The sequence below is a fragment of the Rattus norvegicus genome, chromosome 2 (assembly GCF_036323735.1).
Source record: "Rattus norvegicus strain BN/NHsdMcwi chromosome 2, GRCr8, whole genome shotgun sequence".
NCBI classification, from domain to species: Eukaryota; Metazoa; Chordata; class Mammalia; order Rodentia; family Muridae; genus Rattus; species Rattus norvegicus.
Genome location: NC_086020.1, coordinates 144,947,246 through 144,971,636, shown reverse-complemented (window position 1 = coordinate 144,971,636; position 24,391 = coordinate 144,947,246). Strand labels below are relative to the sequence as shown.

At 40.6% G+C, this 24,391-nt stretch overlaps 1 protein-coding gene across 1 annotated transcript; it reads right to left on the bottom strand.

Annotated features, from left to right (window-relative positions):
- Nucleotides 1-261: 261 nt before the first annotated feature.
- Selenot (selenoprotein T) lies at nucleotides 262-17,313 on the bottom strand. The gene is made up of 6 exons (NM_001014253.3): nucleotides 17,110-17,313; nucleotides 8,182-8,292; nucleotides 7,646-7,772; nucleotides 5,672-5,759; nucleotides 3,119-3,272; nucleotides 262-2,734 (listed from the first exon to the last, which is right to left on the bottom strand). The coding sequence occupies exons 1-5, from the start codon at nucleotides 17,244-17,246 to the stop codon at nucleotides 3,148-3,150; spliced, it is 588 nt and encodes a 195-aa protein (NP_001014275.2). The 5' UTR covers nucleotides 17,247-17,313; the 3' UTR covers nucleotides 262-2,734; nucleotides 3,119-3,147.
- Between the last annotated feature and the right edge of the window lie 7,078 nt (nucleotides 17,314-24,391).

Sequence of the window (24,391 nt, the reverse complement as noted above, 5' to 3'; positions counted from 1 at the left end):
TTCTTTTATGTTCCAGACAACAAATTACAATGTAGTCGATGGCTCAGGACTGTACCTGCAAATTATTGAGGAAAACAACTTTACGGTGTAAAACTGGTAAGAATTAGAGTCAGATATGGGAGTTAAAAAAGAAAAACCTGGCTGGCTTAAGAAGCCCTTAGAAAGCAGACATCGTTGGATGATAGCTGTTAAAATGCAGGATTCCCTGAACATACTTACTACATAAAGTCACTAGTACAGAATTAGTCTCACAAAGCAGGGTTCCTTTCACATTGGCTTATTTATTTTCACAATGCCACAGAGAAGTCCCAAATCTTTACAATTCTTTACCTGCTTCTCATTTTTTAAAAAAGAAAAGCCCTAGAATATCAAATCATGTTTAAAAAATTTTTAACTGAATTATTTAAGTTATGACAATGATAGAACGTGCCAAGTCAATCAAAATTCCAAACTATTAAACCTTTGAAGTAAGAATGAACCATGACTGATCTCACCCCATTTCACAGCTCTTCAGGCTGAGCAACCATCACTAATGCTAGTCTACAGCCAAAGTCACTCATATCTGACACGCTGAGGGTTAAAGCCATGTTTTACCAATGTTTTAACTGTGCAAAAACCTTCCACAATGGCAACTGTGCTGAACACTCCAGTACAGTAGCCAGCCTGTTGATACGTCCTCGGCCTTCTGGTTAATAGAGCATAGACATGTTGTAATTATACAGTTTATAAGCAATTAATACATTTTGAAATGTTAGTAATATAATAGTTATAAATAGTTTACCTTCTCCTTTTCCTTATATATTTTTATATTCATGCATCTCATTTATCTGTCTAGTAGACTATTACATTCTGGATTTAAATATGACTAAGCATAAAATAAAAGAGATGAGTGTGAATGTCTAAGCCAGTAAAAGCTATTAACTTAGAGACAAACTCAACCCTAAGGCAAACATGGACAAAGTTGGATTTGACATTGGGTTCTTCATAGTTTGACCTGTCAAGTACACATGAACATCCATGGCTCAAATTATGAATGTCTATGTGCCATAAAGCTAACTGCATCACACATGGAATGTCCATTACTTGAAGAAAGGCCCCTCTGATGTTAAACTCTGCAAGGTGTGGAGTCTGAAGTGGTAGGCAACCATATTAGCAAGGTTTTAAGACTTAGTCAATATATACATATATATGGAACTTCGGTTAAATTACAATGTCTATCACCAAAAGAACCTAGGCTAGCAGTGCTATAATCCTGACCAAAAGGGTAATATTCCATCTGTTTTCTTCTGTTAATCACTGGACTAACTTCCTGCTATCCGAGGACCACAGTAGATTCCACTTTAGGCTGTAAGAGGCATTGCCTGAGTGCACTCAGTGTACGTCCAGGAGTCAAGCTGTTCTCAACATCTAAGAGTCAGGTGGCATCAACACCATCACCCCCTGCATCTCCTTCCCGTGGGCTCCTAACTCCCACTCACAGGTCCAGGCTATGTTTGGTTCTTCCACCTAACGTCTTTCTGTTGCCACAGCTGCTATGTAACTGCTATTCAAAATTATTCTCTATTTCTGCAAAATCATTCTTACTGTCTTTATCAACCCTAAGTTTCTTTTTAGAACTCTGGAACAATATGAAAACATTAAAAATATTTTTAATTTTGTCTTTCAAATACAATAAAATTCTGATATATGATGTTAAGATAATTCAATTACTAGACAAATGATCTCCGTTTACATAATACATACTTTGTAAAGAGGTTTCACTGAATTGTTCTTTAGTGAGGTGAGTTTCAACTGTTCTAAAAACAGTAAATTAGCTCATTACTTATGTGTGAATCTAAAGTATGTCCTTTATGAGATTATCTGTAAGTCAAAAACAAAAAAATTAGGCAGATGGTTATTAAAAATAATGCTAACAGATACACTGAACAATAAACTTTTTCATTTAACATCTCCTCAGTTTTTCTAAAATTAGTTTAGTATAAAGGGCCCGTTAATTAATTTATTAGATTGGTCAAGACAATTTGAACAATAGGATTTTTAAAGCAGTTGGTTTTGCTGTTCTTGATAATCTCTCTCTCTCCCCCACCCCTCTCTCTCTCACACACACACACACACACATACACACACACACACACACACACACACTCACTCACACATACATATATATCACACTTACTAGGCAACACACACACAACTTGGTAGAGTATTTTGGACATTGGATTTTCTCCCATAATCCTGTATAATTTTTACTGTTCACAATCTGCAGTGTTTTTAAAACTATGTATTAAACATGGCCAATTAGAGCTATCTGAGAAACTCTTAAAAATTATTTGGGAACTTCAGGTGTTGCCCCATGAAAGCTGATGCTTAACTATTAAAAAAAATGAAAATTCATATAAAAACACAACCGACTTAACACACATGTTGAAAAAAACTCAAGTTGCAACTCAATTCTGTACTTTCTTAAACATGACCAAGAAAAGAATTACAAGTAGTAATGCCATGTCAAGAAGAAACTATTAACAGTGGGCTCGGGGAAGCTACACAGTATCACTGCACTGCATGTGTGTGCAGAGTTCAGCACGTGCCAGCATGGAAAACTGTCTTGCACTGAGGTTTTCCAAGAGGTACAACGAGCCTGCCAAGAAACATCTGGTCTGTACTAACAGCTTGCTGTCTTCAGTACAGGCCTTCATAATGTCAGTCACGCTGCTCTTGCAAAATCCCTTAGTGTCTGAAACAAACAGAGAAAAATATCGTATTTCAATAGTCACTCTTAGACAAACTATTGGGAAGCTAACCCACTGATCAAAAAGGAGTAGAGAATGCCACTACTAAGCAAAAGCTAACCCATCTTTACATTTTCACATTTGCCCAATCTTAAATATGTTAAAAATAGTACAGATGCCTAGGAACTTAGTACTTGAAAGTAAGGAGAAGCTATGTATCTATAAACCATAATAAAACACATCAATTCTGCTACTAGGAGGTCAGAGTTTCAAAGACATCTTTATGTTTCATTTTAAATTGGAAACTGACTAGTAGATAGCATATCCTAGCATTTGTGGTAAGATTAATGGGAACCAATAAATAGATACTACATTTTAAACCTACTTACAAAAGAGTTTTCAGTGCTGATAGGTAGGGCTATGATCGATGATGTGGGATTGAATCCATATGCACATTGAGTTTCATTTCATTGTCAAGAATTTGAACAAGTTGTTGCATGGATGGAAGATGTCCAGATTCCAGCTTAGACCATACCGGTACATCTACAAAATAAATAACCAAACCCCCAAACCCACCCCAAAAACACATTAAAGATGCTTCCACAGTAGACATCGACCCCACAAATATTTATTGACTTGCATATACAATTAGCGATACAAAAGTATACGGTTTCTTCCTCTTAGGCGTTTTTTGCTGCAGCAAAAAAACCAAGGGCATTACAAGTCACCACAAAACAACACTCAGGATTAAAACCCGACTGCTACAATGCTATGAGGAGCATCAGCTAAACTAGAGCTATAACGAAAAAGATAAGTCACTGAGGTAAAGGTTGGAAGTTGAAAGGAGCACAGACCTGCACAGGATGTACAAGGGAGTTGTTCAAGAGAGACTGAAGAGGAATAGACATTTAGATTGGGATAAAAAAAAGAAAGACTGCATACAACCAACCAAGAAGGAAACATTTTTCCTAAGGAATAGTGCTTGTCACATTCAACTTGCACAGCAACCTGAGGGCAGCGCTAGGAACACATTTTAAAATTGGGCATAGTTGTGTTCAAATAAAACTATTAGACAGACGACAGGACTACGGGATCAAATCAGATTTTGCAGAACCTTTGCTCACACTGAATACATTGGCATTATATTGAAAAAGAACTTACTTAAGGAGTCTAGACACTCAAGTGTAACAAGGAAAGCTTCATTACAAAGGTCACTGTGGCCAGCAATGATGGCACACACCTGAAAGAAGTGCTAGGAGGATCATGAGTTTTACATCAACCTGGGCCATTCATTACAGAACTAGAGAACAGATTTCTGTGAAATTTTCCTTGACAAAACTCCAATGTTGTGTTATAATCACAGAAATTTGAATTTCAAGTATTATTTTCATCAATTAAAAAATGGCCAGGATTGGTAGTATATGCCCTTAATCCCAGCACTCAGAAGGCAGAGGCAGGTAGATCTCTGTGAATTTGAAGCCAGCCTAGTCTACAAAGCTAATTCCAAGACACAGAGAAACCCTGTCTTAAAAAACAAAAAGCAGAAAAGGTAAAAGTTATGGTCAAAGGTCTTTTTGTCAACCTACTATTCAGAGACCATGTGAGGCCATGCGACATGGACCGGGGCAGGGGGCAGCAGTGAAGATAGGAGAAGCCGATCTAAGCAATGTAGGACAAAGAATTTAGTGAGTTTGGAAATCCCTTCACTATGGAATGGAGGTGAAATTAGATAGACAAATGATGAGACAACTGAACAAACCCCAGACAACCACAGCAGCAGAGGGGAACCTGAGGGAGCTGAGAGCTTGATTGGAAGCTGGTTGTTTAAGAGTCCCAGGTAAGAAAATATCATCCTGAGTGAGGTACCCAATCACAGAAAAACACACATGGTATGCATTCACTGATTAGTGGCTACTAGCCCAAATGCTTGAATTACCCTAGATGCACAGAACACATGAAACTCAAGAAGGATGACCAAAATGTGAATGCTTCACTCCTTCTTTAAAAGGGGAACAAGAATACCCTTGGGAGGGGATAGGGAGGCAAAGTTTAGAACAGAGGCAGAAGGAACACCCATTCAGAGCCTGCCCCACATGTGACCCATACATATACAGCCACCAAACTAGATGAGATGGATGAAGCAAAGCAGTGCAGGCTGACAGGAACTGGATGTAGATCTCTCCTGAGAGACACAGTCAGAATACGGCAAATACATAGGTGAATGCCAGCAGCAAACCACTGAACTGAGAAGGGGCCCCCGTTGAAGGAATCAGAGAAAGGACTGAAAGAGCTTGAAGGGGCTCGAGACCCCATATGTACAACAATGCCAAGCAACCAGAGCTTCCAGGGACTAAGCCACTACCCAAAGATTATACATGGACTGACCCTGGACTCTGACCTCATAGGTAGCAATGAATATCCTAGTAAGAGCACCAGTGGAAGGGGAAGCCCTTGGTCCTGCCAAGACTGAACCCCCAGTGAACGTGATTGTTGGGGGTAGGGCAATGGGGGAGGATGGGGAGGGGAACACCCATACAGAAGGGGAGGGGGAGGGGTTAGGGGGATGTTGGCCTGGAAACTGGGAAAGAGAATAACAATTGAAATGTAAATAAGAAATACCCAAGTTAATAAAGATGGAGGGAAAAAAAAAAAAGAGTCCCAGGTAAAGAGTCAAAATAGGTGTAGAGTATCCTAATGAAGGCACTCAAGAATCATTAAACAGCTTTTACTTTAAAGCCATGGAATAGAGAATATAGCCAGAGAGTTAGCACATGGAAGCTAACTAATCCAGGAACCCTAAAACCTCAAGTAGCAGTAAAAATTCTTCAATTTATAATCATATCAACTCTTTTATATGAGTATCAAAGAATTTCTCATGAAAACTAAAAGGCCTACTGTTGTTAAACATGTGAAATATCAAATGCATGCTACTCAGAACTTACCATTTAAAGTTATCTCAAATGCACCTGTTGACATACACTGGTTCTCAATCATGTTGCTCAAGAAGAAGACCATCATACATGCATAAACCTAGAAGTCAAATAGCACAATACAACTTAGTTTGTTTTGATACACAGTTTCAACCTTAGTTTAACAGTACTTTAATATACTTTAAGTGTCCATATAAAACTATCTTACAGGTTTAGATATAATCTACACATCAAGAAATACTCACAGCTCTTTACCTGTGAAAGAACCAAGACACGACATTCATATCATATACAGATCTTCTAAAACATCTCAATAACTGAAGTTCAGTAGAAATGCCAGCTTCATGAGCTTTACCAACTTCACATGTACAGTGTCCACATTCACAAGAGCACAGGCATGCGATCACCAACAACTCTGTCTATTGCATACGACCTACTTACAGTCTTCAAAACCATTTTAAAACCATCTGTAGGTTTAGAGTGCCCCAGCATACAGAAGTACATGCATTCAACTTTCAAAGGCAAAAACTACCCTTTTCAAATGAGAGCGGAGGCACTCACTGTGCTTTAATTTAGTGAACTTACTGGACTAAACATGGGATATGGTGAAGATGTAGAAGTCTGTAAGAGAAAGGGCTTGCCTGCCTATTCTTTTTGAGCTAGGCAGTAGTTGATGTCACTGCTTTTTATAAGAACACAGAGGGCACTGTCATAAACTCTCTCTAACTGTCTTGGCTCTTCCATGGCTAACAAGGAATAGCAAGTCTGTCTACAGAAGCCAACACAGCAAGCACAGCGTGCTGAAGATACACAAGTAAGCGCAGCAAGAAGACTAGGAAGCACTCAGCTGCAAACCCACAGCTGCCTAACAACAGGGTAGAGATATACTTCTCCTAGAGACACTAAGGATGCTTATGTTAACAACGCCTTTTCTAGGAGAATCATATAGGAATCTGTTTACGATATTTAGACTTGAACTAAAAGGCAAAGCTAGAGCACTCCCCAGAGAACCTTGCTTTATAAAATTAGACCCATTTCCAATAAGGGAAAATGACTCAGAGGAAAAAGATTCTAAGTAAAAAGATAAGACTAATGAGGAGATTACAGGCTGCAGCCACGCAGGTACTCAGTGTGCCCACTTGGCTGAATAACTAAGAAAAGCCAGCACTGAGAAAGGCATAACTTCTCCTTTCTCTTTCTCTATCCTAAGCATGTCCTCCTTAACACTTTGGACTTTCCATCAATATTTTGGGCTTTCTTACTCTTTCCCTAAAGCTTCCCTCCCTAGCATAAATATGGTTGCTGACCGATCATGGGTCTGACCTCCACACCAGCTTAAATGACCTGGCTTTTCCTCCTCTCCTCCAGCCAGCTGCTGAGTTTTTACAGCTTCTTTCTCTTTTGAATGCTAAATGTCCCCATGCTTTAATAAAAGATGATCTAAAACTGTGTGCTACAAAATTCTACAGATGAAAAACATAACATACAATCCCCAACTGTATCCATATTGATTCTTTGCAACAGCTTGTCAATAGCCCTCCATGAACAGAAAAGTCGAAGAGTAAATCCTGAGTTTCGATAACAAACTAATGAGAGCATGCACCATTAACACTATATTACTTGGTAGAAAAGGCTGCATCACATAAGAATGCTCTCCTAGATATGATTTGATCTAAGTTATAGTCAAACTCCAGCAACAAATAGGTGTGTGCCTAGGTCTTCTAGAGAAACTAAAGGGTTATACAAATGTCCTGCAAGGTATTCAGCATTCACTATGCAAACTGAACCCAAGGCAGTGAAGGAAGGGCTTCCCCAGAGACAGAAAATGGTGCAAGTTACAACGCATGGCAGGTCAATCACTAACAGTGACAAAATAATCACAACAACCATACATGGACACACATACACCACACTCTCCCCTTCCTCCCCACACAGAGTCAGAGTCACAACAACCTTAAAAGGCCCACAGTCACCAAAGCCACATACCTTATTTTCTTGGCCCCACTGCCAGATGCTAGGAGCTTGCATGCCGAAAAAAGCAAAAGGATCTTTGCCAACAATTATTAAGCCTATTAATACTAGTTTGAAGACTGACAGGAAAGATGCTATGTGTCTATCAAAAGAAAAGAAACAAATTAATCAGAAACTACAATTTCTTATCTATCTTGAAATAGTTAAAGCTTATGAAAAGACATTTTCTGGATATAAAATCTAAGTTATAATTATATTACATTTAGTATCACTGGTTTTTCTAGGAATTGTGAGAGGCCTGGGGTGTGGCTCAGTGGTAAGATCCATGCTCAGATAACAGCTTGGGTTCAATCTTAGCCTAATTCCCAACATAGATTACACAAGGAAATAGATTTTTAAAAGTCTTCATCCCATGTGTTATTTACAAAGTAGTATTCTCTGTATATTATTATAAGCAAACAAGAAATTACAAGAACCAGCAAAGGTGACTGAACCCATTTACAAAGCTTGTAAGTTCAAACACTATACTCAAGTTACTGAAATTCACTCACCTATAAATTGGTTGAGGGAGATAATTCTCCCCCTCAATGCGGATGTCTGGATACCGCTGGCTAATAACCCGCATGTACTCCTCAAACACCCGCCTGTACCCTCAGGATACACTGCCAAGAAAAAAAAATGTTTCCATTAAGTGTTCTGAATGTATCTAGACTTAAAATCTAAGAATTATTATCAGATTAAATTTTTTCTCTGAATTCTTTAAAATTAATGACTAAACTTAAACAACGGATATATGGCAGGCTTTGTTTCTTCTCCCATTTTATACATTTTGTATGTTTATGTCCCCAACAAATCAACCAGTTATGACAGTATACTTCATAGCTTTGTGTTAGGCAATAACACTAATTTATATATGCATGCATATTGAACCCTCACAACAACTGATCCTCCATAAAGACTACAGAAAATAATGACTAAAATATAAGTGGCAGAGACCGTTTAGAACTGCTTACACAGTGCCCTGGATGTACATTTAAGGAGTTCTCAAAGTGACTCAGAACAAAAAAGCAGCAGGGCCTGTGAGAGACCAATTAGGGAATCTAAAAATCCAAGGTCTCCCTCAGAGGTTTCTGATTCACATCTCCATTTCCCCAACAGAATGTATATATTTTTCTCTTCTCAGTCCTACTGAAAGATTCTGAATAGCCTCCAAAGATTTTGGTATTAAATGTTACTTAATAGAGAATAACTTTAAAAAAAAAATCCACAATTTATTTCTAGAGAAACTCCAAGCTATCCTCTGGTAGACATGCATTTCTGGACCATGAGCAATGATGGATCTCCTGTAAGTAGGACCTAACCCTCTGCCATGCGGGCTACGAAATTGGGAATGGAGAGGACAGAAGAAACAGGTGGGGAGAAGTCAGATTTTTTTTTTTTTCCCTAACTGTAAAGGCCTGAGATTTTGCTTCTTCCCTCCCTCCTCTTCCCTTTCCCCAATCCCTTCCCCTTCTGTTCCTTCCTTTTTTCCTCCCCAGGTGCTAGGGGCAAACCCAGAGTCTTCCTGGTGATAGAAAAGCACTGCACTGAGCCACACCCTTAGCCTGCCCAAGTTTTACCCTGTAATTTGGAGGCAGTGAGTGGTAGGGACTTGTAACAGGTTTGGGTTTAGTATAAGTAGGTATATGGTCACAATGACCAATCTAGCAGGGAAGAGAGAAGTAAAATAGGTGATACCCAGTCAGGCAACTAAACTGTAGAGTTGGAAAAGCACGGGGTCTTTTGGAACAGCATGGTCAAGAGACATTTCTAGACTTCGTAAGTCTAAACTTCCTAACTTTCTAACTTCCTAAGTTAGAAATTCTCCCCAAATATACTGTCGATGACGCCTAGGCCCATCCATAACTGTTCATCAGTGCTCCCAGAGCCGACTGCATACTGCAGTAACATGAGGACTGACATAGGTTCAATTCGTCTAAAGGACTATGAATTTGTCAATCAGTTTTAACATGTTTTCAGATAGAAGTATTTAGTCTACTGTAAAATGTCAGAGAAACTTTTCAAGTCTACTTATTCTCAAATAAACCTTCCTAATCCTAAATTTACACTCTTCCCCAAAACACTACTACAGCCAACAAATGGTCCATTTCTTGTCACATCTCATTTGTTCTCAAGTAAGAAACCTTTGATTTGCTTAACTCTGTTCCTAAATCAACTATATCACACACAAATACAAAAACCTTTCTCATAAAAGTCATGCTGGTCCACAACCCTACCCCAACCCCAAGCCAACTATTAAGTGTTCTGGTTATTCCATTTGGCTCATGATAAGTCTCCCAACGGGCTCGTTAAAGTGTAGTCTGAATCAGCTTAAGAACTGCCAGCAGGGAACCTTGCCTCAGTTGTCACACAGCTCAGGAGTCTTCAGCACAGCAGCCAGCTGTCCCTGACGCCACATTGACGTCACATGCTTGCTTTGACTGTTAGCAGTCTGGCTTGTACTGATTATTACATTAGTGCCTGTGAACTCACTGTTTTGTAAATACATGACCTTTTGAAGTAGATTATTTCCAAAGGGTAGTAAGTTCAGAACCTGAACTGGATCAAAAATAAATCTGGTCAAGATAATTCAGCAGGCAAAGTGCTTGCTGCTAACCCTGAGCCACATGGCACAGGTGCCTCGACAAGAGCAAACATGTGAACACTGCACTAAATAAAAATTTTAAAAGTTAAGCTAAAAGCACACTGTACAAATGACCTTTTAACTACAGACAAGAAGACAGACACAAGTACAGCTACCACCTTCAAATCTTATTTCTCTCTTGACTTCCCACAAACCTGATCAAAGAAGCAGGCCCTAGAACAAAGCAAGCCTGTGAGGTTTTCCCTTCCCTGCTTTAGACTTGAGGAGACTCAGAAAGGGTAGGCTAACTTGTTCATGGTCACAGGGCAGAGCATGATTAGAGACCAAGTTATGCAAGCTCATCAACAAACATATCTGTCCAATTTCCTCAAAGGTCAATAAAGCCAAGGACTTTCCAATAGGACAGATGCACATAACAAAAATGTAATGGGCCAGTGAGATGGCTCAGTGGGTAAATAGCACTTCCCACAAAAGTCTTGAAGGCCTGTGTTCAATCCCTACAGCCCGTGCTGAAGGATAGCCAACTCTCTAAGGTTGTTCTTTTGACCTCCACACATGCATTGGAGCCCCACGTGTGGGCTGATGGACGAAGTCAGGAAATATACTCTCTCCAACTATCAACAGTGCGAGACCATTAACTTTCTTTGACACGGTATTCACTCTGGTCTAGTTATAATATTTGTACTATCCAACTCTCTCTGCATTTTGAAGATAACCATGTAAAAGTGACAGAGTATGTACAAAAGTGATTATCCCTATTACAAGAAAAATATCAACAGTACTTTAAATGATTACAGTTCTTAGTCTCCTGAAGGAGTTTACAATCTAATTTGAGAGACAAATACACTGCAATCTCTGGAGAACAATTATAAGGTAACACACAAGGAAGCCCATGATTCAGTGCATAAACAAACGTGTTAAAGTGAAAATATAGCTGTAATTTCACTGTTATGTGTAACCGACTACCATTCTTTTCTTAGGACATAAACTATCTAACTTCTATCCTTTTTCAAAAGCCATCTCTATGCTCTCCTCTTTATCAGCAATAATAAACACGGACTCACGTACTGAACATTAAGGCTGATTGAGCAGTAGAGTCACGACATGAAGGTAACTCCACAGACATCCAACCACCTTCCAAATGAACTGGTCAAAGAAGGAGACCTCCACATAAGGGAGAGCCTGCCTGTGAGCGCCACAGATGCTAGGTTTAACACAAGTTCTGTGGCGTCTGAGAGCAAATGCTGTGGTGCCAGGGCACAGAACAGTGGCAGAACACCCAGGTTTTGCTTTCATCCTGACAACAACCACTACAGGAATCTTTAACCTCAGTGACTCCTTGTCTTCTACCAGCCAGCATCACCAAAAACGTTAAACTACTACTATGCAGGGAAAGTACTGTGGTACAGAGCAGTTCCCCAGTCTTTTCCCTTTGGAGACAGGGTCTCACGGTAAGTTGCCTACACTGTCTTCAGACTTGCCTTCACACTGGGATGGTAGGTATGTGCCATCACAACCAGCCTGAAAATGCTTAAAACAGCTTTTAGTACACAGCCCCTATCAAATTCTAATTCAAAGTCTGAAACCACAGAAATTCACATCAATGGAACATACTCAATACTAACAATGACTGTGACTAATGCAAGATCTGGAAGAAAAAACTGTGAGGGAAACAGAAAGGTGAAAATTGAGGAAAATTATCTAACGTTTGCTTCTGGAAACTTCCTACTTGAAACTTCCCAGAGCTAAGACTTAAGAGAGACTGGATAGCTATCCTCACCTCTGCAAAGCGCCCCATCCCTAGGATTCTATAGCCCAACAGAGGGTTGTTTTGTAGGATTTATTCACTTATATGTATGAGTGTTCTGCTTGCATGCCAAGAGGACATGAGGTGCCATGATAGATGGCTAGGGGCCACCATGTGGTTGCTGAGAGGTGAACTCAGAACCTCTGGAAGAGCAGCCAGTGCTCTTAACCAGAGACATGTCTGCAGCCCCAGATGTTCAAAAAGAGAAACACTGGTGGGATTTAAGCAGTATATGTGCATCAGAGTATGGTGGGGAACAGGAAAAATAGTACCGGTACATTCCAGTGAGATCTGGAGGCTTGGTTCAGTGGCTTGGACATAGCATATCCCACAGAGAGCCACTTCTGAGCTCAGCAGAGGCCAGCCAGGTAATAACCTATGCGACCATCTCTACACTCTAGCAAAGGGTTAGGGGAGGGTCAGGGAGAAGTCTTAGGACCAACCGTGGCAGAGAACAACAAGTAACACCCGCTTTAGTTTTTATAACAGACAGAAATCTACCACCAGCAATACTTCAACATCTTTCTAACAAGTAAGCCTTCATAGCAAAGACTGTTCTCTTAAAAAAAAGGGGGGGGCGGGGGAGGAAACCAAGTCTGCAGTCGTGGCTTTGACTTCAGCACTTTAGAGCAGAAGCAGAGACAGGTGAATCTCTGTGAGCTCAAGGCCAGCCTGATCTACAGAGGCAAGTTCCCAGGACAGCCAGGGATAGACCGTGAGACCCTGACCTGCACTGGAGAGAGAGCTCAGAGAGCACACACCATGTTCGTCATTCCACAGCTCAGTGTCTAGACAGTCCTCACCTCCTGCCTTGTCTCTCCTTCACTGTATCCCTGAAGTCCTCAGGGGAATTCGGTGGCAGGCCTTGTCTAGATCTAATACAAAATGGCACAGCATTTGCACACCCTATGTATACCTTCCTGTACACATGAATGTAGATTACTTTAATACTCAGCACAATGGACTAGTTAGCTGTGCATTCTGTTTGGAGAATGCTGGTACAGTGCAATACCACCTCCCCTGCGGCCCCCACCATCTGATGCCACCGTAAAGGTATTTTCAGAGATTGGTTAAATCCATAGATGTGGATCCCACAGATGCAGAAGGTTAACTATACGTCAACACTTCAAGCTGCTAAATTGCCTGCCTCTTAAAGATCCCTCTAACCTCTGTGTATGTCCACCACTATGTTTGGTTCCAAGTTTTATCACCTCTCAATTGGACAACTCTTAAAAAACTCTTCCCTTCTAAATATATTCCCTTCCATTCTTGTCTCTGGAATACCTTTTCTACAATAAAACTAGCTGGCTTTTCTGATCCTAGTTGAAACCTCAAGGGTATAGTCTACTCCTTCTTTAAAGTCAATAACAGCCTTGGGCTTCTCGTACAAAGTATATTTTCCTACCATAAGGCCACTGTCTACAAAGCCCCATGGAAACAAATCTCATTACTAGATCTCTGTTCAAGAGCAGAGGAACGACTCAGTTTTGAAAACACTTTCCAAGCAAGCAAAAGTGCCTGAGTTCAATCCCTAACACTAACAACAAAAAACCCAGGAATGATGTGTGTGCTAGGTCTCAAGTTTGATTGCTTGTCTCATAAGATGAGGCTCCTGAAGACCTGAAGAAAAGTGACAAGCTCTCCTCCATCCCTCCTTCCCTCCCCTACTTCTCCCTGCTTCCCCTCCTCCAAAAAGGGAACTTTCTTGATCCCAGACTGGGACTCTCCCTATCATTAAAACTCTCCCTTATAGCTCTCTTAATAGAATTGCAATTTTATGTGATAGTTTGGTTTTGCCTATAAAAACCACAAAAGCATGGATTTAATTCTGGGCAACACATAAAAATTAGAGTAGGCACAGAAATATTAAAGTATGCAGATTATCAAGTGTCAATTCACTAATATGATTTATAATGTCTCCACTTCAGCATTTGGCTCATCTTGATCAGTTATTAATCAGTTTTGGTTTTATTTAAATCAATTTTGGTCTTTAAAAACATTTTAAAATTATGTGTATTTGTAAAGAAGGGGTATATGCAGCTGCCTATAGAAATCAGAGACATCAGACATCACTGGAGGTGGTTACTGGAAGTTAAAAATTGCTGACATGGAAGCTGAGAACTTGGGCGGCAAGCGCTCAACTGCTTAGCATTTCCTTAAGGCGCTCAAGTACGTGGTCAGCTTCTTTCTACTCTTCTATGAAAGCAAAGGCTGAGACAGCATACATTTAAATAAAAATCTATTTTCCTAATGCCAGCTTCAGTTATCGGAAAAAATGCAGGCAGGAGCTACGTATCCTAAAATTATAGCCATAAATAATTAAATTGCTAATTTGAAAATTCAGCATATTCTAACGGTTTTAAAAGGTTAACTTCAAGTGGAAAAAAAAAGGTTAACTTCATAAAATCTACTATTCTCAGTAATTCAATTATTTAATGCTCAAGGGAGTATTAACTGTAAAGAGTAAGAGTAACCTCTTTAAACTGTAGCAAATGCACATCTGAGAAGATTGTTAAATCACATGTTCTTAGAGAAAATAAAGGCCTACTGTGCCTATGGGCAGCTTCCAGAATACATCATTGATTCATATAAGTCAGAGGAAGGTAAGTGAGACAGAACTTTAGGCCAAGGTCTGACTAGAGAACTTCCCTTTTAACATTCAGTATTTAAACATCAAAATACTCAGTATGAAATCAATAACACCAAAAGAATCTAATTCTACTGCTCAATCAACTAACACAGTAAACCAAGGGCTCAGATACAGAGAACAAAATGGTGCCATTTTTGGAAGTTTCCTGGTGGCCCAGTCTGGTATACTGTGATGGTTTTTATATGCTTAGCCCAGGGAATGGCACTATCCGAAAGTGTGGCCTTGTTGGAGTAGGTGTATCACTGTGGGTGTGGGCTTTAAGACCCTCATCCTTGATGCCTAGAATTATTCTCCTAGCAGCCTTCAGATGAAGATATAGAATTCTCAGCTCCTCCTGTACTATGACTGCCTGGATGTTGCCATGCTCCTGCCTTGCTGATAATAGACTGAACCTCTGAACCGTAAGCTAGCCCCAATTAAATGCTGTCCTTATAAGAGTTGCCTTGGTCATGGTGTCTTGTTCACAGCAGTAAAACCCTAAGACAGGCACTGACACAGCAGATACTGAAGGATCAGTTGGTGGAAAGGCACGAGAACACAGAGCCTGGTCATAAGCTTCATCTCTTTCACATTCAATTCCATTATGAATTGTGTTGCTATTTTGTGCTATTAGCAACTGCAAAAGTGCCCAGAAGGCAGGTATGCTGAGCTATGACAAATTTAAGAAAAAGTACTTACAATAATTATAAAACACAAAACTCATGGAAATAAACTTCTTTAGAACTGTTAAGCTGATAAAAAAAAGAAAAACAAAAATCCTGAGTTTTACAGCACTGAAATTGCAAACTTGTTTTTTTTCATGTGTTTATGTTCAACTGTATCAGTTTCTTCTCCCTTCCCAAACTTTTGAGTCAGAACCAGAAGCCTAATATTCACTTTATTATGAAGATTTATCTCAAGGAAATTGCAATAAGCTAAATTTAACAACTAGGTGTGGTATTATAATAAAGATATTTCTGGTATATATATATTTTGAAATATCAAAGGGCTTAGAATGACAGCAAAACAAACATTTGACATTTTAAACAATGCTGTACCTAAAGTACAAAGAAATGCTAAACATCAAAAGTTCGACTAAAGCAATTAAGGTCTTTTAAAAGTTTAGTATTAATGACAGCTTGCTGTTCCTTCTATTTGGGTTTTGTCATGACAAAACTGACATGACATGACATGTTTTTTGAGACAAAGACTGGGGTAGCTCAGGTTGGCTTTGACTTAGGTAGTCCGAGATAATCTTGAATATTTGATCCTTTTGACTCCACTGAGATTTCAGGTGTCACCTTAAGGAAAATGCATAGTAAAACTATAACAAGAGTCTAAATACAGAGAGACTTGGAAATTGGACCTGAGTTCAATCGCAAACATGATGGGGAAAAAAAAGTCTTTTAAAACCTGGTAAAATTCCAACCAACACATGGTCAGCTAGTAAAATATCTACCACTTTCTTAAGTATGAGGGACTGTAGGTGTTGGTCAATGGAACAGCTGAGATTTGTCATGTAATAAATACCACCATATACTGAAGGTCCCAGTGAAGTCACCAATTTTTCACTCCAAAATTAACCTTGCCGTCTTATTTTCTGATTCTCTGGTTTAAATGCCACAAATTTGATTTTTTTTTTATTTTAAATGTTTGCTTCTTCAGTGATGAAGCAAAATGATTGAGTAAAAGCAAGACTGGTACAGGTTTTAAAAAGTCGGCGTTAAATGAATTCTGCACAATAACAACACTGAAAAGCATACAGATTCTGAAAAGAATTATTAATCTGACATCCCATCCTGAAAAAAGATCTTTTGAGGTTTCACTTTCTCCAGCCTTTTGATTTTTTTTTTTTTTGAATCGGAGCTTTTTAAAAGCTGCCTCAACCCCTGCTGCCTTAATAAAATGGATCCCTGTCCTACTTTTAATGTTCAACCAATCAACAGCAAAGTCGATTACTAACACATCGAAAACTGACGGGCTCCCTTCCTTTTTCTATGAATAAACAAGACCTTTAAAGGGGGAAAGCTGTCCGGGAAGCGTGCCGGTGCCGCGGAAACCTAGCGGAGCTGCGGTTTCTAGGAGCGGCGGGCTCCACCTCGCGTCCTCGCAGTGCTGCCGCCCGGCCCGGTTCGGCCGCCGGCGCACAGCGATGAGGAACCCCGCCTGAGAAAGGCCGGCCACTCCACGCCAGCACTCCAGAGAGAGCCGAGGCCCGGGGCCAGCGCCCCAAGGGAAGCGGAGGCCCGCCGAAGCGTCCGGACCCCGAGCCGCCCGTGTGGAAGGAGCCGGCTTCGCGCTCTCAGCCAAGCAAGCAGCAACCACCTAGGCCGCGAAGCCGGGGCCTCGGGTAGCGCACAGCCCGGACCCGGCGGCCGGGGGTCGACGCGCGTACTCACCAAATCTGAAACTTGAGCAGCGGCCCCGTGGCGTACTGCATCTTTAATCTCTTGCTGGGCACGCCGCCCAGGTTGGCAGAGGCCTCGCTGCGGACCACCGCCGACGCCGCCACCAGCAGAAGCAGCAAGAGCCTCATCTTAATTGAGACAGCCGCTCCGGCCGCCTTCAGACCGAGACTGCAGCCCAAAACCTAGCCACGAACTGCTCCCCACTGCGCAGGCGCGCTCCACCAAGGTCGGCGAGGGAAGCCGAAATGCGCCTGCGCAGCCGGCGTCTGCGCCCATTCTGGGAAGGAGAGCTGGTCTGTTTCTCTACTTCATCCACCACCATCTTGGATGTATGCAAACACTGACAGGATACCAGGGAGAAAGGGAGAAGTTTTGGTGGTGAGATATAAAAGGGGCCCGTAGTTGTTGCTCTTGGCAGATATGAATTCTACATCCCTCTTTTTGTTTTTAAAGACATTCTCATATAGCCCAGACTGAAGCCAACTATAGCCTTGAGTGCCTGATTCTCCTGCCTCCATTTCCTAAATTTTAGGATTGCAGGCCTGCTTCGATGTGATGCAGGCAGCACCACATCGTTGATCAATTATTCATACATGATAGATATGGACTGTACTAATTACTGAGCTATGTTCCCTAGCTCTTTTACATCCAAGGGAACGCCCACATGTGTTCAATGGCATTCCTTTCCTCTTACGATATTTATCTTCTCTAAAAGAATTTGTAAAACAAATTTTGTTTCCGGCAAGATGTTTACACCCGCTCCAGATTGCATCTTGATCATCATAGACAATTGGTCTCATTTTGGGATAATAGCAGTTTGTCCTACAAGATTCCTGTTCCTTCTGATGTTGGCCCTTATCATAAAGATGTTTATTGCTTAGACGTGTCCCTCCTGGACTCCAAGGTGTTAGTATTTTGTCTAAGCTCCACCCCCACAGCTACCTGGGAACAGCCAGGTATGCTCCTCCCCACAGTCGCCTGGCCACAGCCAGCTGTGCCTGACTCTATAAAAGGGGCTGCTTGCCCCCTCCTCATTCTCTCTTGCTCTTTGTTCTTCACTTCTCCGCTCTCTGGGTGTCCTGGAAGAAGGCATCTGAACCAGGCTGGCCTTGAACTCACAGAGATTCACCTGCCTCTTCCTCCTGAGTGCATGGTTATAGGCATATCCACTAAGCTTAGCTTTAAATTTTTATACTTATTTAGTGTGGGTGTGTGGTGTGTACTTATGTGCACTGGGCAAGTGTGGAGGTCAGATGGCAAACCTGTTGGGTTGGTTCTCTTCTCCCACCATATGACTTCTGAGAATTACATGCATATTGTCAGGTTTGACAGCAGGCTTGACCCCCTGAGCCATCACTCACCAGCCTGAGACCCAGCACTCAGCTTTTCATGCAGATGCTGAAGATCCAAAGTCAGATCCTGATACTTGTGTGGCCAGCACTTTATCAGCAAAGCCATCTCTCTGAACCCCATTTTCTTATTTTGGTGCTGATGTTTAAATATTAAAGTTTGTTCGTTTGGGCTCACTATGTGGTCCTTAGCTATCCTAGAACCCTCTATGTAGACCAAGCTAGCCTCAAGCCAACAGAGATCTGCCTGTCTCTGCCTCCTAAGTGGTGGGATTAAATGCCTGGACCACCATGCTCAGGTAATATTGCTTTTACAGCAGTTTGAGAGTCGTATCAAACTGAACATAAGAACAGAACATACATACTTCCCATGCACCCCCATCACAGACTTTTGATGAACCATCTCTTGGGACTTATGAATACTATTTTTCTTTGGGGGGGGCAGGGGGGAGGGGCAGCAGAGATCAGTTAAGGGTTTTTCTATAAGTGCGTGTGTGAATGTATGTTGACATGTATGCTTTTTACTGTTTCTTGTCAGAATCCCGATGCCATAAAGAGATCCCTCACTTCATGATTTCATTGAATACTAGTTACCCCCCCCCAAACTTTCCATCTCCAAATACTTTTCTATTAGAGATTGAATTTCAACACCAAATAGTGAGGCAACGCATTCAACCCACAACACATCAAACATAAAGGTCTTCCACCAACTTGAATTTACACGCTCTTATGTGGAAGTAATGAGTGGCATTGCTTCCGTCCTGTGGCCTCCTTGGTCCACTCACAGATATATGTGGAACCAACCATTCTGTGCATCTGACATCTCATTACATTTATTGAAATAGCTGGACAAACAGATAGTGATAAAAGCAATACTGAAAGAGAAGGAGTTATGCACATGTAAAGCAGAAAACACAGGGCATCAGATGCACCATAGGGCTGCTGATGGGTCCCAGGGTAAACAAAGAACAGTCACATGATATGAAATTCTGTAAAAAAAAAATTTTTTTTTAAAGTTAGATACGTGTAAGAAATGAAGTCCAAAATAAACTAAGTTGGAACTATATTTATAACCGGTTATGAACCCAAAAAAAGCCTGTAAGATTAAAAAAACCCCAAAAACTTCAACTATAAGTCAAGGATTCTCCAAAGAGTGAATAATATGTCTACAAAAGAGACTTTAAAGTATGTATGATGGACATGGAAGTAGGAAGGCCGACTGCAGATCTTCACATACCCTCTGCTCCTTTAAGTCAAAACCCCAGTTTTGCAGCAGAACTTCTGCTGCAGACTACCTTCCTCTTGGGCACTCATCTCCAGTGGATCACCCATATCTTCTCCTCCAAACGTCCTTCCCTTAACTCCTTGTTTGTCCCAGCACCCAACTCTGGCAGAAAATCAATAGGCCCCTCCTGCCAGTGAAGCAGGTAACTTAACTGCAGATCTTCTCCTCTCCCTCCATTCTTCCAAGCCCAAGCCTCAAGTCTCAGCCCAGCTCTGTAGCAGATTTCTACTGTGGCCTCTTCTCACTCGATGCTCCCATGAGACTAACTAAGCAGGTGGTGCAGGAACATCCTGATTTCCTCACTTGTGGGAAGCCTTTCCACCACCCCCAGCACATCTCCATTCCTAAGTCTGAGGTTCCAATACCAAGAAACACATTTTACCTGGGAATCCCCAGTGCTCATACTGATGAAGACACCAGAAGATTTTTCTACAGGCAACATTAGCCACCACAGTCTCCCAAGAATCAGAGGTGAAAAGAGGAAACAAGAAACAAAACACCCATCCAACAAAGATAAGATCAAATATCACTGAGAAATTACAATTTTCCCAGTCCCAGATGCCCAGACACCAGTGTGAAAACACAATAAAGAACAGCCAGGACAATGTTCCCACTAGAGCCCAGCAAACCTACCACAATAGATCCTGAATATTCCAACACAGCTGAAGCACAAGCAGAAGACCTTAAAATAAGCCTTATGAATATGCTAGAGGTGTTTAAAGAAGAAATAAATAAGTCCCCTAACGAAATCTGTGAAACACAAGCAAGCAGCGGAATAAATGAAATAAAACCGTTGAAAACCTGAAAATGAAAATAGAATAAACAAAAAGCCCAACCTGAGGGAAATCTGGAAATAAAATTTTAGGAACCCAAACAGGAACCACGCTTACAATCTTGACTAACAGAATACAAGAGATGGAAGACAGAATCGCAGGCATTGAAGACCTGATAAAGAAATGGACACATAAGCTGGTTGGTTATGGCACTTGGGAGACAGAGGCAGGTGGATCTCCGTGAGTTCAAGATCAGCCTAGTCTACAGAGCAAGTTCCAGGACAAGCAGGGCGACACAGAGAAACCCAGTCTTGTAAAACAAAGGAAAAAAAAAAAAGGAAAAGAAAGAAATGGATATATAAGACAGAGAAAATGTCAAATCTAAAAAGCTCCTGACACAAAAGATCTGGGACACTATAAAAAGATTAAATTTAAGACTAAGAGGACTAGAGGAAGGAGAAGAAACACAGGTCAAAGGCACAAAAAATTTCAACAAAATCATAGATGAAAATCTCCCTAACCTAAAGAGGATGATGCCTATAAAGATAAAAGAAGCATACAGAATACCAAGTAAACTGAACCAAAAAAGAAACTCATCGGGCTGGAGAGGTGGCTCAGTGGTTAAGAGCACTAACTGCTCATCCAGAGGTCTTGAGTTCAAATCCCAGCAACCCCCTCTAATGGGAGCCAATGCCTTCTTCTGGTGTGTCTGAAGATAGCAACAGTGTACTTATTTATATACATTACATAAATAAATCTTAAAAAAAGAAATTCATCAAACATACTCAACAAAAAAAGAATATGAAATCTACAAAAAAAAAAAAAATGGCCAAGTAACATAAAGGCAGACATATTAGTTGCGCTTGACTTCTCAGTGGATACTTTAAAGCCCAGAAGGGCCTGGACAGGTGTGCTGGAGACTGACTTTAAGAGACCACAAATGCCAACCCAGACTAGTATGTCCAGCAAAAAGTTCAATCACCATAGAGAAAACAAAACATTCCATGATAATACTAAATTTAAACAACATTTATCTACAAATCCAGCCCTACATAAAGTGCTAACATAATGAGGTAAACTACAAGAAAACACAGGAAGTAAAACCAAAAGAAGAGAAACAAACACACACACACACACACACACACACACACACACACACACACACACACACACACACACCACACCACTATCACCAACACCAACACCACTGACAACAAAACAACAGGAATCAATAATCATTGGCCATTGTTAACTCTCAACATAAATGCTCTCAGTTTCCCAAATAAGACACAGACCAACAGGATGGGTGTGCTTCTTGTATACAGTGGAAGGATTGAAGTCAGAGTAAGGGTTACTTGGGAAGATGGAAAGACAAATCTGATATGTATTTACTTTTATGTGAATATTAGCTGCTAAGTCACAGCTGCCAAGTTGTATTCCATAGAACCACAGATGGTTGGTGTAGAGTAGAGGACTAAAAGGAACAGGTAGTTCTTGTTAGTAAAGACAAATAGAATAGATAGCTATAGGTGGATGGGGGTGGCTGGAATGGAAGGATCAAGTGGGGAGTAGTTGGGGAGAGTGGGTTGTAGGAGGGAATAATGGAAGAGACAGCTAAAATAAGGCTAAAGGGGCATTTGAGGGGTAATTTAGAAATTTATACGGTAGAAACTTCCTAAAATATATACATATTATCAAGGCCATCTAAACGAAGTCTTCAAAAATTTGGGAGGCATGTCAGAAGCCATTTAGGACAGGCTATGGCAAGCAAGTGGGTTTTCTGGAGATGGCTCACAATTTTACATGGCTGCCATGGGTGCACTCTGAGATGCAGGGTCCTCTGAGATTTCATCCCTGGATGCCTCTTGCTACTTTTGCCTTTCCTGCCACTATTACACAGCCCAATGATTCCTGGGCATCAGCCCACCCTATTGAACAGATCTCTTGCAGAATAAATGTGAAGATGTACTTTTATGTAGTAATGCTGTGTAGATAAATTGATGATGTCACAATTCCTGATAGTGATTTTATAGACTTCCTAGACTGACACAATTTCAAGTCCCCTACAGGGGGAAAAAAAAAAAAAGCTTCAAATAGATCTCTGTAAACCTTCATGTGTCAGTGGCTAATTGCACTAGAGAAAGAAGCAGGCTTGGAACAAATTTATGAACAAGGAAAATACCTCTTCTAGGTTAGGAATGAGGTCACTACCTGGTAACTAAAGGTCATAAACTGGTAATGGGCAATTCATTGAAAGTGTAAATACAGAAAATAAATGATGGATTAGTTTTCTATACAAGACTTCAAAATAATAAGACACAAGACGACGAATGATTTGTTTCTTTACAAAATTGTGCTAACTTACGACATAAAAATTATTGTTTTAAACTTATAATGAACTTAGGGAGCTAGTAAGAGATAATGAATGTTTAATCAGGTCCTAGTCTTAATGGAAAGACATGTAAACAATTCTGCTGTAATTCTGTAAACTTTAAGAATCCATGACATGAACTATTGCATTAAACTTACTGTGAACTTACAGAATGTAAAAGTGCTTAGAAAACCATGTGACCAATTATCCTGAGAAAGTATAATAATGAACATCAATTAAGAGGTGATTTAACCCTTCTCTGCTTGATCCAGTATGCCTGTGTCTCTGTGTGTGCCCGACTCTTCTTTTCTTTTCTCTCTAGCTAAGAGTTAAGGAATGCATCTCACCTGGCCACTGAGAGGTCCAAGTCAAGATCCAAAGTAATTAAGTTTCTTTCTCCTGCTGCTATCAGCAGGAGTTAAGTTGCCAGAGGCCAGTGGCTTTTGGCCACAGAATAGCAAAGAATTAAAGAAAGAATTACATTGTCAAAAGTAAGCAGCTTTTGGCACTGCAATCTCTGGTCCTGATTCCACTGTGCCTTCCTCAGTAGCTGGGTGGAACTCCTGGGGAGAAAGAGTTCCAAATGAAGCTTTCAGTACTGGGATTGGGTTATATCTAATTGAGTTATTTCCCAAAAAGGCTCCACAGGAATTCTCAAATAGCCCAGAGTGTTGCCAAGACTACAGTCTCCACAAACTGTCATAAAAGATCCACCGCTTAAGACAATACCTACACAGTGCACCAAGCATGGAGATGTTGACCTGGAGCCTACATAGAACCTTCACCTCTATGTTCCAGTGACTTTGGTACAGGAAGGTATTCTTCAGGCCTCCAAAAGAGAATAAGCACACACCTAGCTATAAAACCTTTGATTTACAATGATATACTACCTGCAAAATATGCTAGGGCAATGGTGGCACAAATTCATGGGAGTAATCAATCAACTACTGATTTGACTTAAGGCCCATTCTATACCCATCAGTGTTTGGGTATCAAAGAACTTGATACTAAATAGCCCAGGGACCTAAGGTAAAACTTAATAATACTAGTCAAAAAAATAACATAATGGTAAAGTGATTCCTAGTGACTTTCTGCTATACGCATAGATCAGTGCCTTGTTCAGCCATCGTCAGAGAAACTCCCCCTGCAGCAGATATGAACAAATATAGAGCAACACAGACAGAACCACTCCAGGACAGGCCTCACATTGCCCAAAACAAAACAGACTCTGTTATTTTGTATGCGTGTGCTTTTATTTGGTTACAGTTTGTTTTGTTTTTCTTTTTTGGATGTTTTCTTTTTTCTTTCTTGGTTTGGGGAGGTTTGTTGTTGAATTGGATTTTGTTTGCTTTTTTTTGTTTTTGAGAAATAAAGTTGAGTGAGTAGGGAGGAGGAGAGGATCAGGAAGGACTTGGGGGAGGGGAAGCATATGATCAAAGTATATTTATATTTAAAAGATGTTTTAAATAATAAAGAATAACAAAAACACCTAAAA